The sequence below is a fragment of the Rhea pennata genome, unplaced genomic scaffold (assembly GCF_028389875.1).
Source record: "Rhea pennata isolate bPtePen1 unplaced genomic scaffold, bPtePen1.pri scaffold_33, whole genome shotgun sequence".
NCBI classification, from domain to species: Eukaryota; Metazoa; Chordata; class Aves; order Rheiformes; family Rheidae; genus Rhea; species Rhea pennata.
The window spans coordinates 112,010-131,688 of NW_026907680.1; the positions used below are offsets into that span (position 1 = coordinate 112,010).

A 19,679-nucleotide genomic window follows, 5' to 3' on the forward strand; every position below is an offset into this window, starting at 1 on the left:
CCCAAATAAGAGCTACAGAAGGACCAAAGCACAGGGAATGGCTGGGCAATAAAGTGCCAGAGGGTATTTGCTGCAGGAGGAGTAAGGCCTCTTGGGGAGTAAATGACCACATCTGAACTTTGCATGCACCGGGGCAGGCTGTGAGCTAACAGCTCTTGGTCAAGAAGGAGAGGCAAGAGAGAGGTCGCTGAAAGCCGCATCTCCTTGCCCTGCAGAGGTGAGAAGAAGCCCAGCAGAAGTGCTTTGAAGAGGAAGAGAGAAGCCAAGCAAGGAGCTGCATCTGGCCCTGCCACAGGTTGACGGTGTGCTTTCAGCCCAAGGTGGGGGTGCGCTTCTAAAAGGACCAAGCAGGCAAAGGCTTTGTGTCTCCTGCGTCTGGCTGACGAAGCTCCCAGGCCCCAGGCTGCTGGAAGAAGACCCTGTTGGGGCAATCAGTGCATTTTTGGCTGTTCTGCACCTACTTGCTGCTGTTCCAGCATGTGCTGAAACACCATGTGACTGGAGCCAGTGCTCTCTGCTCCTGCTCTGCAAAGCTGTTGGCCTAAGCCTCTTCACTCCCTCGGCATCCATGGCAAAGCCATCAAAAGACGCCAGCTTCGGATGAGATCAGTCTAATGCCTCGTGTTTCCCAGCACAGGAGCTCTGGCTTCCTCCGCTTGCTGCTTAGTTTGCAAGAGCAACCTCTTTTTGTCTCTCAGAGTCCTACCTTTGAAGGGCAGGCTTGTTCCATTTGTCTTCCCCTCAGGGATGGGAGGTGCAAGAGCAGAATCTGGCAGAAAATAGGATGCAAGCACAGAGCTGAGGAATGAGCCCAAAGACAGCAAAGGCCTCTTCTCCCACTGCGGGCTGCAGCTCTCGGAACCCTGGCCTCAAGTACTGCGTGAGCCGCAGTCTGCAAGCAGAACCTCCGTGTTTGTGGAGAAAATGGGCACAGGCATCTTGGATGTCTGCAGTCTTCTCCACGGGACTTGCCAGAGTTGATGTACTGCTATGAAGATGGTTAGAAGGCTGGGTCATCTCTCTAAGGAGGAAAGGCTGTAAGGGCTGCGCTTGTTTAGCCTCCAGAAGAGAAGCCTGAGAGGGGATCTTACCCATGTCTACAAATACCTCAAGGGAGGGTGTCAAGAGGATGGGAGCGGGCTCTTTTCTGTGGTGCCAAGTGCTAGGAGAAGAGGCAGCGCACACGAACAAGAACACAGGGAGCTCCACCTGACTCTGAGGAAAAACTTCTTTCTGGTGAGAGTGACCGAGCATTGGGACAGGTTGTCCAGAGAGGTAGTGGAGTTTCCTTCTCTGGAGACATTCAGAGGCTGCCTGGTGTGATCCTGTGCAGTGTGCTGTAGGTGACCCTGCTTGAGCAGGGGGGCTGGACGAGATGATCTCCAGAGGCACCTTCCAACCTCCACCCTTCGATGATTCTGTGATGGGCGCTTTCTCTCGCAGCTCCTGCTGTGGGGGTAATGGAAAATGTGTGGAGGACAAAGAGGCTAGAAGCTGGTCTGAGGTGCGGATCCTTACCGAGGCTTGTCACTCTGCAGAGAGAAGGGGACTGCGTGCTCATGAAGTGCTGATGAAAGTCTCCCTGAGCAGGCGCTCAAGCAAAGCTCCTGCATTTGCAGATGCGCACGCACCAGATGGAACGATGAAGCCTGGTCCTCCAGAATCGCCATTGCTAGTGAGGGGCCATAGGCTTTGCCCTGACTTGGGCTTGCTGGAGTGTCAAGGTGGAGCAGAGTGGCACTTGGAGGAGGCTCTCCTTCAGCAGCTTAAAGGCCTGCCAGCTTTCTTGAGCTCCTTTGCCCTTCTGAGCTGCCTCCCCTGTCGTCCCCCTAGCAGGTCTCTGCAAAAGGGGAAGCCTGCTCGCCTCAAGGCCAGCCTCTGGGCTCTGCTGCCCTCCTTCCTACCTGCCCTCTGGCTCTGCAACTCCACTAGTTCCTGGGTGCTACAGCCCAGGTGGCCATGGACTCTGCTGGCACGAAGCCTCCGGGGTGGCCGCTTCGCCTTCTGGCCTGGGGCACCCGCTTTCTTCCCCTCACACCCGCAAAAGCCCAGCACTCAAGGGCACCCAAGACACACACAAGAGCTGGCAGTTCCCTCCCACCACGCAGCCAGCACTGGGCCCCAGCAAGGGGGGCCCAGGCTCAAGCACTTCCTCCCCTCAGAGGCGTACAGCAGCTTTTTCCTCCTCTCCCCACAGGCCCCCTGCCCCCAGGACATGCGTTGGCCATGGCACGGCCCTCTCCACGCCTCTCTCCAGCACCAACAAGACGCAGCACACCCCTAGGCCACAGCCACCGCAGCTGCAGCCAAAGAGCTACAGGATGACCGCGGCGGCGAGCTGCCCTGGCAGCAGCCCCTGAGCCCTGACTCCTCAGCTCTGCTCTTCAGGCCTCCCCAAAGCTCCCACGCTGCAAACGGACGAGCTCACCACACACCCAGCCAAGAGCCACCCGACTTGGGGCAGTTGGTTTAATTCAGCTTCAGAGAACTTCCTGGGTGCTCGCGTGGCTCACAAGCAGTGCTGCTGCTGCTTCCGTTGTGGCTGCTGCTGTGGCCACTGCCGCTGCCCCTGGGGCTCCCACTGCCGTTGATGCTCTGTCTGACACTGGGTCTTCGTGTGCCGCTGCCACTGCCAGTGGGGCTGCCGTTGTGTCCAGCTTTGGAGCTTCCACTGCCACTGCTGCTATGAGCGGGTTTCTCGCTGTGTCCAACATTGCAGCTCCCACTGTCACTGCCGCTGTGTTTGCCGCTGGCACTTGGGCTGCCGCTGTGCCCGCCACTGGGGCTTCCAGTGACGCTGCCACCGCCAGTGGATCTGCTGCTGCGTCTGCCACTGGGGCTTCCAGTTCCGCTGCCGATGTGTCCGGCACTGCCACTGCCGCTGCCACTTGGTCTGACAGTGGGGCTTCCACTGCCCCTGCCGCTGACACTGGGGCTGCCGCTGTCTCTGACAGTGGGGCTTCCAGTGCCACTGCCACTCTGTCCGGCACTGGCACTGGGGCTGCCGCTTGGTCTGACAGTGGGGCTTCCACTGCCCCTGCCGCTGACACTGGGGCTGCCGCTCTGCCTGCCACCGGGGCTCCCGCTGCCACTGCCACGCTGCCCGCTACTGACACTGGGGCTGCCGTTCTCTTTTGCAGTGGGGCTTCCACTGCCGCTGCCTCTGGGTCTCCCGCTGACACTGCCGCTGATACTGCCCCTGCCACTGCTGCTGCGTCTTCTGCTAAAACTGGCTCTGCTGGGCTCTTTGCCACTGCTGCTGCTCTTTCTTCTGCTTGCCTGTGTCTCTGCACACGGCTCTTCTTCCCCCTGCACAAGGAGGCAGAAAGAACAGGCTGTGTTCTGCCCTGCCAGAAAGCCCAGTAAGACTGCAGACTCGTGAGGGCCGGGGATGTTTGCGGGAGCTTCTGAGGGTGTTGCCAGCCTCACCGTCATGGGACAGGGGAGCTTGTTTGGACACAGCTCATCAGCCCGTGGCAGAGGCTGCTGGTACCAGGACTGGCAGGTACCTGTGTCGTCTTGGCTTCAGCGGTCAGGGAGAGCTTTGCAAAGGGGCACACCAACGCTGGAAGCATCCCTTTGCGCTCAGCTGCTCAGATCTTGCAGGTGCCACTGTTGGAGGCCATTCTCAGCACTCAACAGCTGCCCCCTTGGCTGGAAGGCAAGGCTGAGCCCAGGCCAGCCCTGTGGCTTGCTCACGGGGCAATGGGGTTGCACCTTGTCTCTCTCGCTCGGCCTCCGAGCCCTCCTGCTTCTCTCCTCCCCTACTCCCTCAACCCTGCTCCCATTTGCAGAAACAGCCCTTCAGCTCCACAGCAGTGCTGGGCTTTTGCTGGGGGCTGCAGAGAGGGACTTAGTGACAGGCTTTAAGCCACATCAAGCCCATGTCAGGAAAAGTCACAGCACGCTCTAGGCAGCACAGTGGCTCCGGGATTACAAGTGGCACCCCTTGCTGCCTCACTGCCCCTCAGTTCTGCCAGGCTTCTCCTGGAGCTGCCACATACCTGCCCTGTCTTGCAAGGCCCCTCTTGACTGTCCAGCCCTTCCTCCTCTTCCTCTAGGCAGGAGAAGTAGACCTTCAGGGTCACTTGCTTGTCTTCTCCCAGCTGGTATTGGACGATCTTCTGAATACTGGGCTTTTCTTCAGCCAGATTCTCAGCACCCTCCTGCACCTGCAAGACAACTCCACACTGTGCAATGTGCCCAACTTCCAAGTCCACTCCGCTGCTCTCCACATGCTCCTCGCCAGCATCCAGGGACTGCAGGACCTTGGCAATCACCAGGCCCCTGGCTCTGACCTGGCCTGGGGCACCCTGCCGGACAACGGCTGCTGCCACCCCAGCAGCAGAAGAGCAAGGGGCACCGCAACATGTCCCAGGCTTTGTGACCTTCTCCTGAGCCTTCCTGCCAGCACCCTATTGCCCTGAAGGGAAGACCAGCCATGCTGAACATCCCCTTCTCATTCACACCAAGCATCTCAATAATCACACAGCTGAGCAGAAACTCTCCATGGTCTCTCACTGAAAACCCCAGCACTACCATGGCCAGAAAAAAAGAGAGGCCCCCAGGGGCTCTGCTGGAGTGTTCGAGGAGGGCGCAGCAGCAAGAGCTATATTGCAAAACTAGAGCCCAAGCAGTGCCTTTGAAGGCAAGCCCTGGGCCAAGTCAGCCAGGGCTCAGCAGAGCCCATGGGAAGGGCTCTTGTCCCAGAGAAGAATGCTTCTGCAGACAAAGGAGCTCAGGGAGGAGCACCTACCTGTCTTGCCTTCGGAGCGCTTTCATTCACAGCCCACACAGCTCGCACTCTAGCGCGTGGCGGTTGTTGCCAGGCGCCTGGGGCCGGCCGTTTGGCAAAACACTCTGGGGTGGTGGAAAACATCCTGCAAATAGGCACCAGGGAGGTGGCATGAGCCCGGGGAAGCTGGGGAGTTTGGACTCCACGCAGCGCTCCCAAGGGGGGCACCTGCCTCTGCAGCAGAAGGCAGTTCTGCAGCAGCAGCACGGGGGTTCCACTGACGGGGATCACATCCACAGACACGGAAATCACCTCCCGCCAAAACACCCACAGCTACACAATGTGCCCGCTGGAGAGCTCCGGGTGCCCACAGCGAGACTTTCTCTCCAGGCAGCAAGGAGAGCAGCAGGGTCCCCTACAAGGACAGCCTCCAACTCACACCATTACCTGTGTCCTGTCAACTGCATTAGCCACTGCTCCGTGGCCCCAAGGACTCGGTGTTCCGGGATGGGCAATGGATTGCTGCTGGGCACCCAGCAACAGAGAAGGAGAAAGGCATGAAGGCAGCCCAGAATAAAGCCCTTGTGTGGTGGGAGCCAGCACAGAGTTGGCCAAAGCCCCCCACAGAGCCCACATGAAGGCAGAGCATGCCCGTAGGTCACAGGGACGCTGTCGCTGGGAAGTCTTGCTCCCAAAGCACTTTCAGAGCAGCCTTCGCCAGCCCTGGCACTGCAGCCCTAACAAACCTGCGCCGAGAAGATGCTCTCTTGCTAAACTGGAGGCTAGGGAGCCAACAAATATACTCACGTTGGAAACATATGGCGGCGGGGAGTACGGGCCTGGACATCGAGGGCTTTGGTGGCTGCAAGGATCGAGTCTCTCATCTCCAGCATCTGCACAGGGGAGAAACACAGGTGAGATGCTGCCAAGAAGAGGATCTTGCTGCTCACAAGGGCAGCCAATGTTTGCACTGTTCAGAGAAGAAGCTGCCTCTCAGAACAGCAGAAACAACCTTCTCTCTTGCTCACTGCAACCCCTCCCTTCTACACAATAGCTGCTCCCTGGACATACAGGCAAATGGGGAAAAGCTCTGGCAGGCTTTTGTCCAGGGCAAGAGCCAAGAGGCTGATCCAGGAGAGCAGTTCTTGCCTAGGGGAGAGACTGAGGGAGGGCAGCGCAGGGGAGGGCTGCTGACGAAGATTAAGGGCAATGTGCATGGCAGTCCTGCTAGGGAGGACAGGAGGGTACAGTGGGGGCTGCAGCAGGTCTCTTTTCCCAGAAGGGAAAATTATTTCTCAGCCTCTGCTCTGACCCTTCCCATGCGCCTTCCTGCAAACACCCTACTGCCCTGAAGGAAAGACCAGTCACACTGAACATCCCGTTCTCATTTGCACCCAGCATCTCAATAATCACACAACTGAGCAGAAACTGAATTTTCTATCGCAGAAAGGCTCTGCAGTTCAGAGGCAACCAAAACTGGGACCCCGGTGCCTCTGCTGGTGTGTTCAAGGAGGGCGCAGCAGCAAGAGCTATATTGCAAACCTGGAGCACAAGCGGTGCCTGTGAAGGCAAGCCCCGGGCCAAGTCTTGCAAGGTTCAGCAGAGCCCATGGGAAGGGCTCTTGTACAGCCAGCGCCCATAGCACAAGGCCTGGGCAAAAAGCAGGCTGGCACATGAAGGGCCTGACTCAATGAGGAGCACTTACCACGCCAGACCTCTGACGGCCCTCGCTCAGAGGACATGCAGCTAGTGCTCGGGCTTCTCTCCGTTCCTTCTTCCTGCCCGCTGCTGCTGCACTCTGTGCAAAGCACTCTAAGGTGACTGGCACTGGCCTGCAAATACACACCGCGGAGAGGTGATATGAGCACAGGGAGAGTAGGGTCCCCACCTGGCCCTCACCAGCTTCACACCTGCTCCTGCAGCAGAAGGCAATTCTGCAGCAGAAGCACAGGGCTCCCACTGACTGCGGCCACATCAGAGCACCACCTCCCACCAAAACACCTGGGGCTGCACGTCATGCCTGAAGGAGAGCTCCAGGAGCCCAAGGGAGACTCTCTCCAGGCAGTGAGGAGAGCAGCAGGGTCATCTGCCAGGACAGGCTCCAAGGCACAGCATTACCTGATGTCCTGTCAGCTACATAAGACCTGAACACTCTGTGTTCAGGGATGGGCAATAGGTTGTTGCTGGGCACCCAGTGTTGAAGAAGGACAAAGGCATCAAGACAGTCAAGCATTAAGCTCCTGCATAGTGGGAGGCAGCACAGAGCTCTGCAGAACCCTCTCCCCACCCACAGAGCCCAGATGAAGGCAGAGCATGCATGCAGGTCACTGGGACCCAGCCGCTTGGAATTTTTGCTCCCAAAGCACTTTCAGAGCAGCCTGCCCCAGCCCTGGCAATGCAGCCCTAACAAACCTGTGTGGAGAGGCTGCTGCCTTTGTCAGGGAGAGGGGAAAGAAGGAAGGGAAAGTACTCACCTTAGGAACATGTTTGGAAGAGGTGCAGGGGACACAATCGGAGCTGCTTTAGTGGCTGTCAGGATTGAATCCCTGTGTATTTTCATCTGCAAAGGTGAGAAAGAGAGGTGAGATGCTGCCAAGGAAAGGATCTTGCTGCTGGCAAGGGCAGCCCATGTTTCCATGCTTCAGAGAAGAAGCTGCCTCTCAGAATTGCAGAAACAGCCGTTGACCCTTTGCTCTTGCTCACAGCAGCCCCTCCATTCCACACAAGAGCAGCTGCAGGGGAATATGGGCAAAGAGCTAAATGTTCTGGCAGGCTTTTGTCAAGGGAAGAGCCAAAAGGCTGATCCAGGACAGAACGGAGACATCAAGGGAGGCAAGCGCAGGGGAAGCCAGCTCAGAAGCTTCTCCAGTAGGGAAGGTTCTTCCCCAGCCTCTGCTCTGAGCCTTCCCGGGAGCCTTCCTGTCAGCACCCTTTTTCCCTGAAGGGAAGCCCAGAAAGGCTGAACATCCCTTTCCTGCTTGAAACAAGCATCTGAATTATCACAGAGCTGAGCAGAAGCTCTTTACTTTCTATCACAGAAAGGCCCAGCACTTCCAGTGCCACCAGCAGGAGGGCCACAGAGGCTCTGCTGGTGTGTTCACAGAGAGCAAGGTGCAACACTGTGTGCATTCCAAAACTACATTCACCACCGATGCCTTTGAAGGCAGGACTGGGCGATGTCGGGCAGGGCTCAGTGAACCCATGGGAAGGGCTCTTGTGAGCCAGCGCCCATAGCACAAGGCTTTTGCAGGAAGCACGCTGGAAAAGAAGGGCCCCCAGCAGTGACACTTACCGCTCTGGCATTCTCGTCCACTTCATTCCCAGGCCACTCAGTAGGTGCTCCACCTTCTGATGATGGCTTCCTCCTGCCTGGCACTGCCTTCTGGGCAGAGCACTCTGGGGTGCCTAGGGGTGGACTGCAAATACACACCGCGGGGAGGTGGCATGAGCACAGGGTCAGTAGGGTCCCCATTTCAGCCTGACAAGTTGGGCACCTGCTTCTACCGCAGAAGGCAGTTCTGTAGCAGAAGCACGTGGGTCCCACTGACTGGGGTCACATCCACAGGAACGGGGATCACCCCCTAACAAAACACCCAGGGCTGCACGTCATGCCTGAAGGAGAGCTCTGGACATAACCACAGTGAAATTTTCTCTCCATGCAGGGAGGCGAGCAGCAGGGTCATCTGGCAGGACAGGCTCCCAGGCACAGCATTACGCGCTGTGCTGCCGACTACATTAGTCACTGCCCCGTGGCCCCAAGGACTCTGTGTTCCGGGATGGGCAATGGATTGCTGCTGGGCACCCAGTGACAAAGACAGAGAAAGGCATCAAGGCAGTCCAGAATAAAGCTCTTGCGTGGTGGGAGACAGCATAAATCTTGGCTTAGGGCCTCCAACAGACCCTGTATGAAGGCAGAGCATGCGTGCAGGCCACTGGGATGCAGCCGCTGGGAAGTCTTGCTCCCAAAGCACTTTCAGAGCAGCCTCCCCCAGCCCTGGCACTGCAGCCCTATCACACCTGTGCTGAGAGGCTGCTGCCTTTGTCAGTCAGGGGAAAAGAAGCAAGGCAAAGTACTCACGTTGGAAAAATACTTGGAAGAGCACAAGGGGCCTCAGTCTCACTCCTCTGGCTGGCTTTGAGGACTGAGTCCCTCATCTCCAGCATCTGCAAAGGTGAGAAACACCGGTGAGATGCTGCCAAGGAAAGAATCTTGCTGCTGGCAAAGGCAGCTAAAGTTTCCACTACTCAGAAAAGAAGAAGCTGCCTCTCAGAAACTCTGAAATACCCATCATTGTGGCTCACAGCAGCCCCTCCATTCTACACAAGACCAGCTGTAGGAGAATATAGGCAAAAGTCTAAAAGCTCTGGCAGGATTATGTCCAGGGCAAGCACAAAGAGGCTAATCCAGCAGAGCATTGGGAAGTCAAGGCAGGCAAGTGCAGGGGAAGGCAGCTCACTAAACTCTAGGGCAATGTGCAGGGCAGTCCTGCTAGGGAGGATGAGAGAGGGCAGTGGGGGTTACGGCAGCTCTGTTTTCCCAGAAGGGAAGGTTCTTTCTCAGCCTCTGCTCTGACCCTTCCCTGTCAGTGCTCTTTTACCCTGAAGGGAAGCCCAGCAAGGCTGAACATCCCTTTCCTGTTTGAACCAAGCATCTGAATAATCACACCGCTGAACAGAATCTCTCCATCTGCTATAGCAGAAAGGCCCAGCAGTTCCACGGCCACTAGAGCGAGGGCCCCAGAGGCTCTGCTGGGAGACGTTAATGGAGAGTGAAGGAGTCATGAGAGATGCACTGCAGAAGTGGAGCACAAGCAGCGCCTTTGACAGCAAAGCCCGGGGACAGTCACGCAGGGCCCAGAGGAACCCATGGGAAGGGCTCTTGTCCAGCCAGCGCCCACACCACGATGCTTTGGCAGAAAGCAAGCTGGCAAAAGAAGGACCTCCATCAGAAGCACCTACCTCTCTTGAATTCTGATAGCCAATCTCAGGCCCGCCAGCTCCCGCTCTGGCCTCTGGCAGCTGCTTCCTCCAGCCCACTAAATCCTCCTTTGCAGAGCTAGGCTGAATTGCTGGCAGCATGCTGCAAATACACACCGTGGGGAAGTGTGACACAGAGACTCTCCACCACCCAAACACCCAGGGCTGCACAGCGTGCCCGAGGGAAAGCTCTGGGTGCCCACAGTAGGACTTTTTCTCCAGGCACCAAGGAGAGCAGCAGGGTCAGCTCCAAGGACAGGCTCCAGCACACACCATTACCCACTGTCCTGAGCACTCCAGTAGCCTCTGCTGTGTGGCCCCCAAGGACAAGCTTTCTTGGAAGCTTCAGAAAGGGAACCGGGAATAACTGCTCTGTCCCTTGCAGTCCTTCCGTCTTCAGGCACTCATGTCCCTCCTTCCCATCCTCTTCAAAGTGCCCAAACAACTCGTCCTTGCCTCTAAGGGCTGCCTGAGCCATGGCCACACCCTCTCGAGCCTGCTGCTCGCCACCCCTGACTGCTGCCTGGAAATGACCCTCCTTCCTCCTTGCTGCTGGCAGTCAAAGGAAGGGCATTGCCCAAGGGGAAACCCCACAGCTTTGGGGAGATATTCACCCAAGGCATCCTCCCCTCCAGCAGCATTCCCTGCACACCCCTCTTGCACCTCGCACCAGTTGAGCTTTTCCACTTAGCTCCTCACAAGGCCTGACAAGGGCATGCAGACTCTTCCTCAGCCTCCAAAATTGCCCTGAGACACCCAGCCCTGCTCTCCACAGATGAGCAGCATTCTCCTTACTTTCATCTATGGGCTAGGGGAAAAGGCCCTCCTCTTCCCAAAGGACCAATTACATTGAGTTGCCCAAAGGTCTGGAAGCTGGAAGCAGAGGCAGCGGGGGCAGAAAGCCAAGAGCAGGCTCTGCCAGGCACTTGCTCTTGTCTGCCCAACCAGCAACGGAGGCCTAGTCCTCGTGGCAGAGCTTAAAAGGCATTCAGAGCTCCTCAGGACCTTGTGTCCAAGGGAAACATCACCCTCCAAGACACACAAGGCTACAGGGTCACCCTCCGCCATTCCCCCAAGTGTCTCACCTGCCTCGAGGCTCTTCCTCCACCGTGCCTTCCTCCACATTGGTAGCCACCACTTTGGATTCAGGCTGCCTCTCTCGCTGGAGGAGGCGCTGGCCAGATACATGCTCTGCAATCAGAAGGGAAGAAAACACACAGTCAAGCCAAAGGCTGTGCTTTGGGAATGTGTAGGAGAAACACAGAAGGCAAGGGCAGAACAAATTGCTTTGAAGGTGGAAGGAAGTCTTGGCACAAGTGAGCAGATTGTCGACTCCCCATCAGGGCTGAGCTGCCTTGCCTCTAGTGCCTCATGCTAGGCGAGCCACGGTGCTGCAGCCTTGGCTCCAATGCCCTGCCAAGGACCAACAAAAGAGAAGGTGCAAAGCCCAGCCAGGCATCAGCCACTCCATTACCTTCCTTGCTGCTGGCAACATCTAGTCCCTTCTCCTCTTCCCACGTGGGCTTCACAGCTCCCACAGACGGTCTTGGAGGGGCACTCTCAAGCACATACCTGTAAACCAGAAAGACACCACTCGCAAGGAAGGGCCCCGCATTTCCTTTGCTGCTTCTGTGAATTCTGGGCACACAGACACATGGCCCAGCTGCTAGGAAGAGCAGCCTTTCCCAAAGGGGGAATATGCAGGACAGGTCTCATCTCCTGCAGGACTCCCTCAGGAAGTGCAGGGACCCAGCATGCCTGCCTGCAGGCCCACAAGCTTCCTCCTCACACTGCTCCAGGCCTTCCCTCTACCCCTGGGGAGAGAGCTCCTTCTCAGCTTTCCAAAGCAAACCCTCCAGGTCAACACTGCAGCCTGTCTGACAGCTCCTGAGCAGGCTCCTGTGCAGGCACATCAGACAAGGCCCCTTTCCTCCAGCTTTCCACCCTCTTAGGAAATTCTAATCTAGACCTCCACAGCCCTTGCAATCCCTCCCAAGCTCAGGGCAGAGCATCTGCAAAGAACAGCCTCCATTCCTGGGCCCCTAGTGGAACAAAGGCCTTCACAAGGTGGGAGCCAGCACAGAGCTCAGCAGAACCCCCACACAGAGCCCAAACAAAGCCAGGGCATGGCTGCAGCACACGGGGATCCAACTCCTCGGAAGACTTGCTCTGCAAGCACATTCTGAGCAGCCTTCACTAGCTCTGGCAACACACCTCGACCAAACCTGCAGTGAGGAGCTGCTCTTTGGGTGAGCCCGGAACTCAGGTGGAAAGGAGCAAACCAAAGTACTCACGTTGGAAAGACAATGAGAGAGCCAGAATGGATCAGGGAAGCCGCTGTTTGGGTGCTTGCGAGAACTGAATGCCTCATCTCTGGCATCTGCAAAGGGCAGAGACATGGGTGAGATGCTACGAAGAAAAGGACCTTGCTGCCCACAAGGGCAGACCATGTTTCCACTAATCAGAGAAGAAGCTGCCACTCAGAAAGAGGGAAACACCCCTCGCTCTTGCTCACAGCCACCCCCACCTCCATTCTACAGACCAGCAGGTGCGGAATAATACAGGCAGATGGCCAGAAACACTGGCAGGCTTCTGTCAAGGGCAAGAGCCAAGAGGCTGATGCAGGAGAGCAGTTGTTGCCTAGTGGAGAAGTCAAGGGAGGCAAGCAGAGGTCTTCTGCACCAGAAAGCCCAGGCTGAATGACACGGCTGCACTGGAGACCTGGGCAAAGGCCCTGGCTTGCAATGACTTTGTCTGTGACAAACCCCGAGAGTCTTCTGCAACTTGAGGAGCAGCTGTTGGACGCACTGCCCCACAATCCCAAACATGGCCAGAGGAGGCCTGGAGACAAATGGGATCCTAACACAAAGACCCCAAGGAAAGGCTGACTTTCTGGAAGACTTCTGGAGGAAGCCTAGCAGGAAAGAACTCCCAGGACCCAGCAGTGGGGGGAAAGCGGTTGCTTTGGACTTGGCCAGGCTTGCAAAGGGGTGAGAAGGAGAGCTGTGGAAAAAGGCAGACTTACATCCAGAAGAGCTTTGAGCAGCTGTGGGGAGGCATTCAGCCTGCACAGAAAGCCTCTGTAAAACCACATTGTCACCTCTTTGCCTTCAATGAGAAGCACGCCAATGCCCTTGAAAAGAAGGGCCACGTTCTTCCCATTGGCCAGGCAGCAAGACAGAAGGTACACGGTCTCCTCCACGCAGGCCGCCACTGTTTTCCAAGGCACGGAGATGGCCACGGCTACGTGAGGATACTTCAGGGTCTCAGCTTTCCTGCGCCCTAGGCAACAAGCAAAGAGCAGCACAGTCACGGACGGAGCCCTTCAGCAGGCTCCCACACAGTGCTGGGCGCCTGAAGGTCTTGCGGCAGCACGGAGCTGCAGAGCTCTCTGCTTTAACCCCCACAAAAGCCCCCACAGGAGGCTCCTGTCAGCCCTCCCTGGCCCAAATTCAAAGCACTCTGCAGCCTCCTCGGACAAGGCTACCGCAGGGCTTCCTTCCCTGCACAGACACCAAGAGCGAGCCCTGACCATCTCCTGGGAGCGGGAGGCAGGAGGGCAGGCCAAGCAGAGCAGCAAGGGGGCCAGCTGCCGGCAGAAGGCAGTGCACAGAGGAATGGTGCCGGCACTCAGGCCATGCCAGCTTTGACGAGCCTTAGCTGTGCCATGTCACGCTGGCTCCAAAGGAGGAGGAAAACACATGGGCTGCACAACAGCCTTCCACGCTGCCTCTTAATCCATCGGTGTTAGGAAGCAATAGGAAGGACTTGTCCTTTTGAGCAGACGGCTGCTGTGGCATCAACGGGGAACAACAGTGGCAACTACACGGCACTGGAAGCAGCAGCCACAAAAGCCCCACTATGGAGCCACGCGTTCGAGCCAGTGCAAGAGAGAGACACACCGAGAGACTCTCGTTGGATTCTGCATTATAATGTTGTGACAATCAAAACACCCTGAAGCTCTGCTCAGCACCCGGGGCAGCAAGTCTCAATTTCTAACAGCCCCTGGGAAACAGCAAAGAGCCACAGCCCCGCGATGTCCCCAGGGGAAGCCGAGGTTTCAGTCTGCCTTCTTACCAGCAACAGAGGCCTCCTCATGGCTGAGGCCATGAAGATCCACAAGGTTGCTTGAGAGGCGAAATGCGGGTCTCTGAACAGTCAGAGGACTTTTCTTGCCAGCAACGACTTGTTTTGTAGCAACACTGAAGGTGCCAAGGGGAATAATTCTCACATCCTGCAGCCAGAGAAGTAGAGAGAAGCCTTAGAAGCATGGGAGACAGACAAAGAGAGAGTTGTTCTCCAAGCATGGCCACGGTGCTAGGTGCCCTGCCCATGGCTGGCATGCAAAGGGGCAAGACAGAGCCTTCTGGAAAGCTTGGCGGAAGCCCTGGAGAACTCCCTGAGAAGGCCATTCCCCATAGTTTCCTCCCCCTCCTCCTCAGCCTCCAAAGGCAACGTTGCCGCCCCTCCAGCACACGAAGAAAAGGCTTTCCCAGAACGGCTCCCTTTCTGGCCTTGCACTCTGCCAGGATCTCCAGAGAGGGCCCAGAAAGCCTCCCACCCTTCCAGCAACCGCAGCTGCACTGCACATTGGGCACCTCCCTTTTGGGAGAAGTCGGTCTGGGGCACAGCTGTCATTTGCAGCATGCTTCTGCAGGGAGGTTGCTTCTGCTTGGAGAGGAGGGGCAGGACTATTGTGGCCCATGGCCCTGAGGGGTCAGTGCTGCTGCCAGCATGGGTATGGGAGGGGAGGGAGAGGATGGCACATCCACCTTGTTCAGCACCAGCTTCTCCTGGATGTAGTTGGAGACACCCTCCCAGATGGGCACGGCCACTGCAAAGCAAGGCAAAGACACGTCATGCCCCCTGCACCACAAGGCACCATCAGCGGAGGACCCTTGGGGCACCCCCAGCCTGCCCAGGCTCCCCACAGCCCCTGGGCATCTACAGCCCATCTTGGTGCTCAGCCTCTCGACAGCAATCCTGGGCAAGGAGGTCGCGAAGGCCTTACCCCGCGGGGGAATGACGGGCACCCGCTGCTCACGCTGCGTGGCGCGGCCAGCGTCCCGGAGCTCCATGTCCGTGCCGGGCGCTCTGGCTTGGCCGCGCAGTGGGAGGGTCCCTGCAAAGGCTTCCTGGCCGCTCGGCTGCTCCTGCTGCGCCCTTCAGCGCAGCCCCGCGCTGCCCCGGGCTCCCGTCGCCGGCTCCCGCTGGGGCTCGTCAGCTCCTGGCAGCACAGTGGTGCCCAGAGCAGCCCCAGCGCCTGCGCTGCGGCGGGCTGTGCGGGACGAGTGGGGAGGGTGCGTGGGCGGGCGGGAGAGGGCAGTGGTGGCTGTGACCCAGCAGGGATGTCCCCTGTGACGCCAGCCCATGTCACAGAGGGGACCGGGACCCCCGGGGCCCCCGGCCAGTGCTGGCCCTGCAGTGGGGAGGGGCTGCACGGGGCACTTGTGGGGCTGCCGTGACCCCCGCACTGGGGAGGTCCTGGGGCAGGGATAACCCCACCGGGGGACCGGCTGGGCTGGGCGCTGCGGCTGCACTCAGCCCAGCCATGGCCCCATGCGGGAAACCTGGCTGCGAGGGGAGGGGGGCAGTGGGGCACTGCACCAGCCTCCACCCATGGCGACACAGCACAGGCTGCGGCTTCTGCTGCCCCCAGTGCAAGGAAGTGCTGAGAACGGACCGATGGCAGGGAAACCTCCAGCAAGGCCTTGGCAGGCAGCAAAGCCCTGGCTCAGTGCCGAAGGAGAAGTTTCTTCCTGCCAGGCGTGGGCAGCTGGTGCATCCTGCCTCTGGGAATGTCCCCCAGAGCCCCCAGATGATGCCACACACGGGTCTGTGTCTCTCCACATTGCCCAGGGAGAGCTCGCAGGCACTTGCGCATGCCCTGGATCACCTCTGGCACCTCCCGTGTCACCCAGTGTTTCCACGGCAGCAGCTGACTCCCACCTTCCACCACCTTGGACTGGAAATGGGAGGGGGGACAAGGAGCTCGCACACTTCTGTGCACCTCTTTTGGGCACACGGCAGCTTAAGCAGGATGAATCCCACAACCGTCCTGGGGGTTAGTGGCGTGCATGTGATGGAGGTGTCTGCCCCACCACCTGGAGGGCTTCTCCCCAAAGAAATGAGGGGCCCAGGCTGACTCAGCTCACTCACTCCCCGAAGCCTGGGGAAATGACTTCCCTGCTGGGTGCAGGAGCAGCTCCTCTGCCAGGAGCCACAGTGCTGAGGGCACTGCCTGCCCGTGCTGAGCTGAGCTGAGACAAAACGGAGGGAAGCTCCGGACGCTCAGGAGGGAGGCAGCAGCTGAGAGCTCCTTCTGGCAGAAATGGGCAGAGCCCTTCCAGTGGGAAGTCTCTGGCTGCAGGGCAGTGCTGCTGAGCTGCTCGCGGTGTCCTGGAGACCTCGCGCAGGTGATGGTTGAGGCCATCTTTCCAGAGAGCTCTCTCGGTGGAGCAGCTGGTGCTTTAGGGCAGGGACTTGCTGCCACAGTGTCCGAGGGACAGGGCGGCATGGCTCCCTTCTGCCGGGGAGGGTGTAGGGCTGTGCGAGCAGGGCGTGCGTGCAGCCAGGTGTGCCCAGGGCTGTGCCTGAGAGCAGTGTCCTGGGAGGTCAGGGTGCCCAGGGCCATGCCTCTGCCACCTGCCTTGGTCAGCACTCAGCCCGCCTGGGCAACTGCCTGCAGCGCTGCGTGGAGAAGCCATGGTGGGAAGTAGCAGCCCACAGAAGGGCAGGATCTTGCTGTCCCAGATCAGAGGCTGTGTGGGGCAAGGCTGCTCAGAGCTGCTGCTCAGCCCCAGGAGCTTGCCCGGAGGAAAGTCAAGGCAGGGACCACTCCACAGGGAAGGAGGTTTCCCCAGTGTTGGCTTTCTGTTCCACGCTGTTGTTTTGGGGGAAGGGAAAAGGAGGTGCCAAGGCTGGAGAAGAGCTGGAGACTGGGGAGGGTGCTGAGGGGTCAGCAGGTCTGTGGGGAAGCTCACAAAGTGCTTTTGCCCCTGCTCTGCCCACGCACAGCAGCAGCAGCATCAGCAGCTCTGCTGGCCCCAGGAGCCTTTGTGGCAGCTGCTCCTTGGCACCTGCCAAGAGGTGGGTGCCCCAAGGCAGTGCCCTGCTGCCGGGAGGGCTCTCTGGGGCACAGCCAAGTGCCCCAGAAGTGGGCTGGGGTCTGTTGGCTAAGGCAGGCAATGGACGCAGGAGAGGGCATTTGGTGCTGGCAGGAAAAGCAGCAGGCGGTGGAGCCATGGTGCGAGAAGGGGAGGAAGGCAGAACAGAAGTGCGGTGGGAGGGAGAATTAGGGAATTTAGCTCTCTTCTCCTCCAGTGCAGATGTTTTCCTCCCAGAAAACCCCACATGGCCTCTGCCAGCCCGCAGAGCCTTTGCCCCACAGGCCCCAGGGCCAGGCCAGGCACTGCCTTCTCTGTAGACAGACCTCTGGCTTAGGAGAGAGTCTGATTCCAACAAGATGTTACTCCAGCCTAGGCCTCTCTTGCAAAGGCTGGAGCAGCAGCAAGTACACGGAGGTTCTGCTTGCAAACTGCAGCTCACTAAGTGCTTGAGGTCAGTGTTCCGAGAGCTGCTGGTGCTTCAGCACAGTCTTTCTAGCACAGGCTGGAACAGCAGCAAGTAGGTGCAGAACAGCCAAAAATGCACTGATTGCCCCAACAGGGTCTTCTTCCAGCAGCCTGGGGCCTGGGAGCTTCCTCAGCCAGAGGCAGGAGACACAAAGCCTTTGTCCGCTTGGTCCTTCCAGAAGCGCACCCCCACCTTGGGCTGAAAGCACACCGTCAATGTGTGGCAGGGCCAGATGCGGCTCTTTGCTTGGCTTCTCTCTTCCTCTTCAAAGCACTTCTGCTGGGCTTCTTCTCACCTCTGCAGGGCAAGGAGATTCGGCTTTCAGCGACCTCTCTCTTGCCTCTCATTCCCGACCAAGAGCTGTTAGCTCACAGCCTGCCCCGGTGCATGCAAAGTTCAGATGTGGTCATTTACTCCCCAACAGGCCTCACTCCTCCTGCAGCAAATACCCTCTGGCACTTTATTGCCCAGCCATTCCCTGTGCTTTGGTCCTTCTGTAGCTCTTATTTGGGGAGCCTATAACATGGAGAGGAATGAGAGGTTCTGGTTTTGGTTTGTTTGAAAAGATTGATCCCTACCAGAAGCAAGCAAGGCAGAAAGACATCTTGGGCTGGCTTTTTCCTCCAGACCACGTTTGTCACAGCAGAGAGTCAGCTGCCCGTATGGGAGCATGATTTGGATCGGAAAAGGGTGCGGGAACTCCTCATCACAAAGGCCTTAAGCCATACTGGGGAGCCAAAGTCCTCAGGTAAAGCCCACAATTTTCTCAGCCTGGTCTTCAAGTATGTCCTCAGAAGGCAAGTGGGCCTCTTGGCATGCTGGGCTGCCACCTTCAGCAGGAGCTCTCCTGGATGGGCTGAGTTCTTGCTTTTCTCTTTACTCATACAATTTCAAGAAGAAAACAAGAACTCCCCGGCAGTGTCCCCGGCCACACTGAGATGACTGTGGCTCCTAATGGCTCCATTCGCAGAAGGGCCCAGGAAGAGTCTGCATAGGTATTGTCAGAGAAGGAAAGCTCCTCAGATCCACTGGAGATGTGGGCCTTCCACTCGTGTATGCAGTGTGCTTCCCAGGCTCTGACAAAGGAAAGGTATGGGCGGAGGAGGAGGGCAAACTGGTTCCTCTGGAGTCCCTGCTTTGTGACAGGACCTATTTCAAAGCACGGAGATCATCAGAGAGGTCCTTTTTGCTCCAGGATCTTTTCCTCAGCCAGCACTGTGATTTGTTTCTCTACAGCTTTCAACATTTGCTGGCGTGTCCACAAACCTATTGCCTAACACTAGCATTTTTGAATGTCATCCGTGCTGACTGGCAGCAATGTCATTTATTGGCTTCTGAGACTTTATCTGATTGTGCTCGATGCAGGAAGACACTGAGGGTCTTCTTGGTTGGTTTACATAGTCCTGTAGAGGAGCTTCCCTGGAAAAAAGGAAGTTTCGACAGGGCAAGTGGTACCCGTGTGTGTGTTTGTGTATGCATATACATCTCCATCGAGAAGGCTCAGCAGAAAGCGGCTAAAAGATTTGTCCTCCATAAAACTGCCTTTCTGAGCTGTGAAGGAAAATGGGATGCTTGGAGACAGGAGTCCAACCTGCAGGAGTCCAGGTTGGGCAGTGGTGTAAGTAGATATGGTCGGTGGGTTTTCTGAAAACGTGTGGTGCATATCACAGAATCACAGAATGGGTAAGGTTGGAAGGGACCTCAGGGGATCATCTAGTCCTACCTCCCTGCTCAGGCAGGGTCACCTCGACCATGTTAGACAGGGTTGCATCCGGGCAGGGTCTGAATCTCTCCAGAGGAGGAGACTCTACAATGTCTCTGGGAAACCTCTCCCAGTGCTCGGTCACTCTCACAGGAAAGAAATTCCTCCTCATATTGAGGCGGAGCTTCCGCTGGTTCTGTTTGTGCCCGTTGCCTCTTGTCCTGTTGCATGGCACTAGTGAAAAGAGTTCGGCCCCATCCCTTTGACGAGGATATCCAGTGGAATTTCCTTCACTCTCTTTCAAGAGCCCGTTGAGTGATAATCAAACACAAAAAATCAAATGTCTTCCTCTGTGTGGGCCCCTTTCATTTTGAGTTCCTCTGAGGGCTTTACCTCTCTCTACATTTTTGCACTCTCCAGTCCCATGTACTATTTATTTCCACAAACGCTTTGGGCTACGTGTGCTGAAAAACTAACACTGGGGTTTTTTTTTCCCCCTCTCCCAGGTGCAGGTGAAGTTGGAAGTACATGTGTTGGCCTCCACGCATCTACTGAAGGATCTGCAGCAAATGCCACTTTCCAGGGCAATACAGAGGCATTGTGATATTCTGAGCAGAAAGGATGTGACCGGCACAAAATACAATGCAATGCTGGTGAAAAATATTTGCTTTACACAGCACGGTAATGGTT

At 57.4% G+C, this 19,679-nt stretch overlaps 1 protein-coding gene across 1 annotated transcript in view; it reads right to left on the reverse strand.

The window, feature by feature from the left end:
- Positions 1–14,790, reverse strand: part of LOC134154652 (transmembrane protein 209-like) — a 63,837-nt gene extending 49,047 nt beyond the window's left edge. The window contains exons 1-2 of the mRNA XM_062601331.1: positions 14,724–14,790; positions 10,798–10,903 (exon numbers count right to left, since the gene is read on the reverse strand). Of these exons, the coding sequence (XP_062457315.1) occupies positions 10,798–10,903; positions 14,724–14,790 (173 nt within the window). The remainder of the gene's footprint in view (positions 1–10,797; positions 10,904–14,723) is intronic.
- Positions 14,791–19,679: the final 4,889 nt, after the last annotated feature.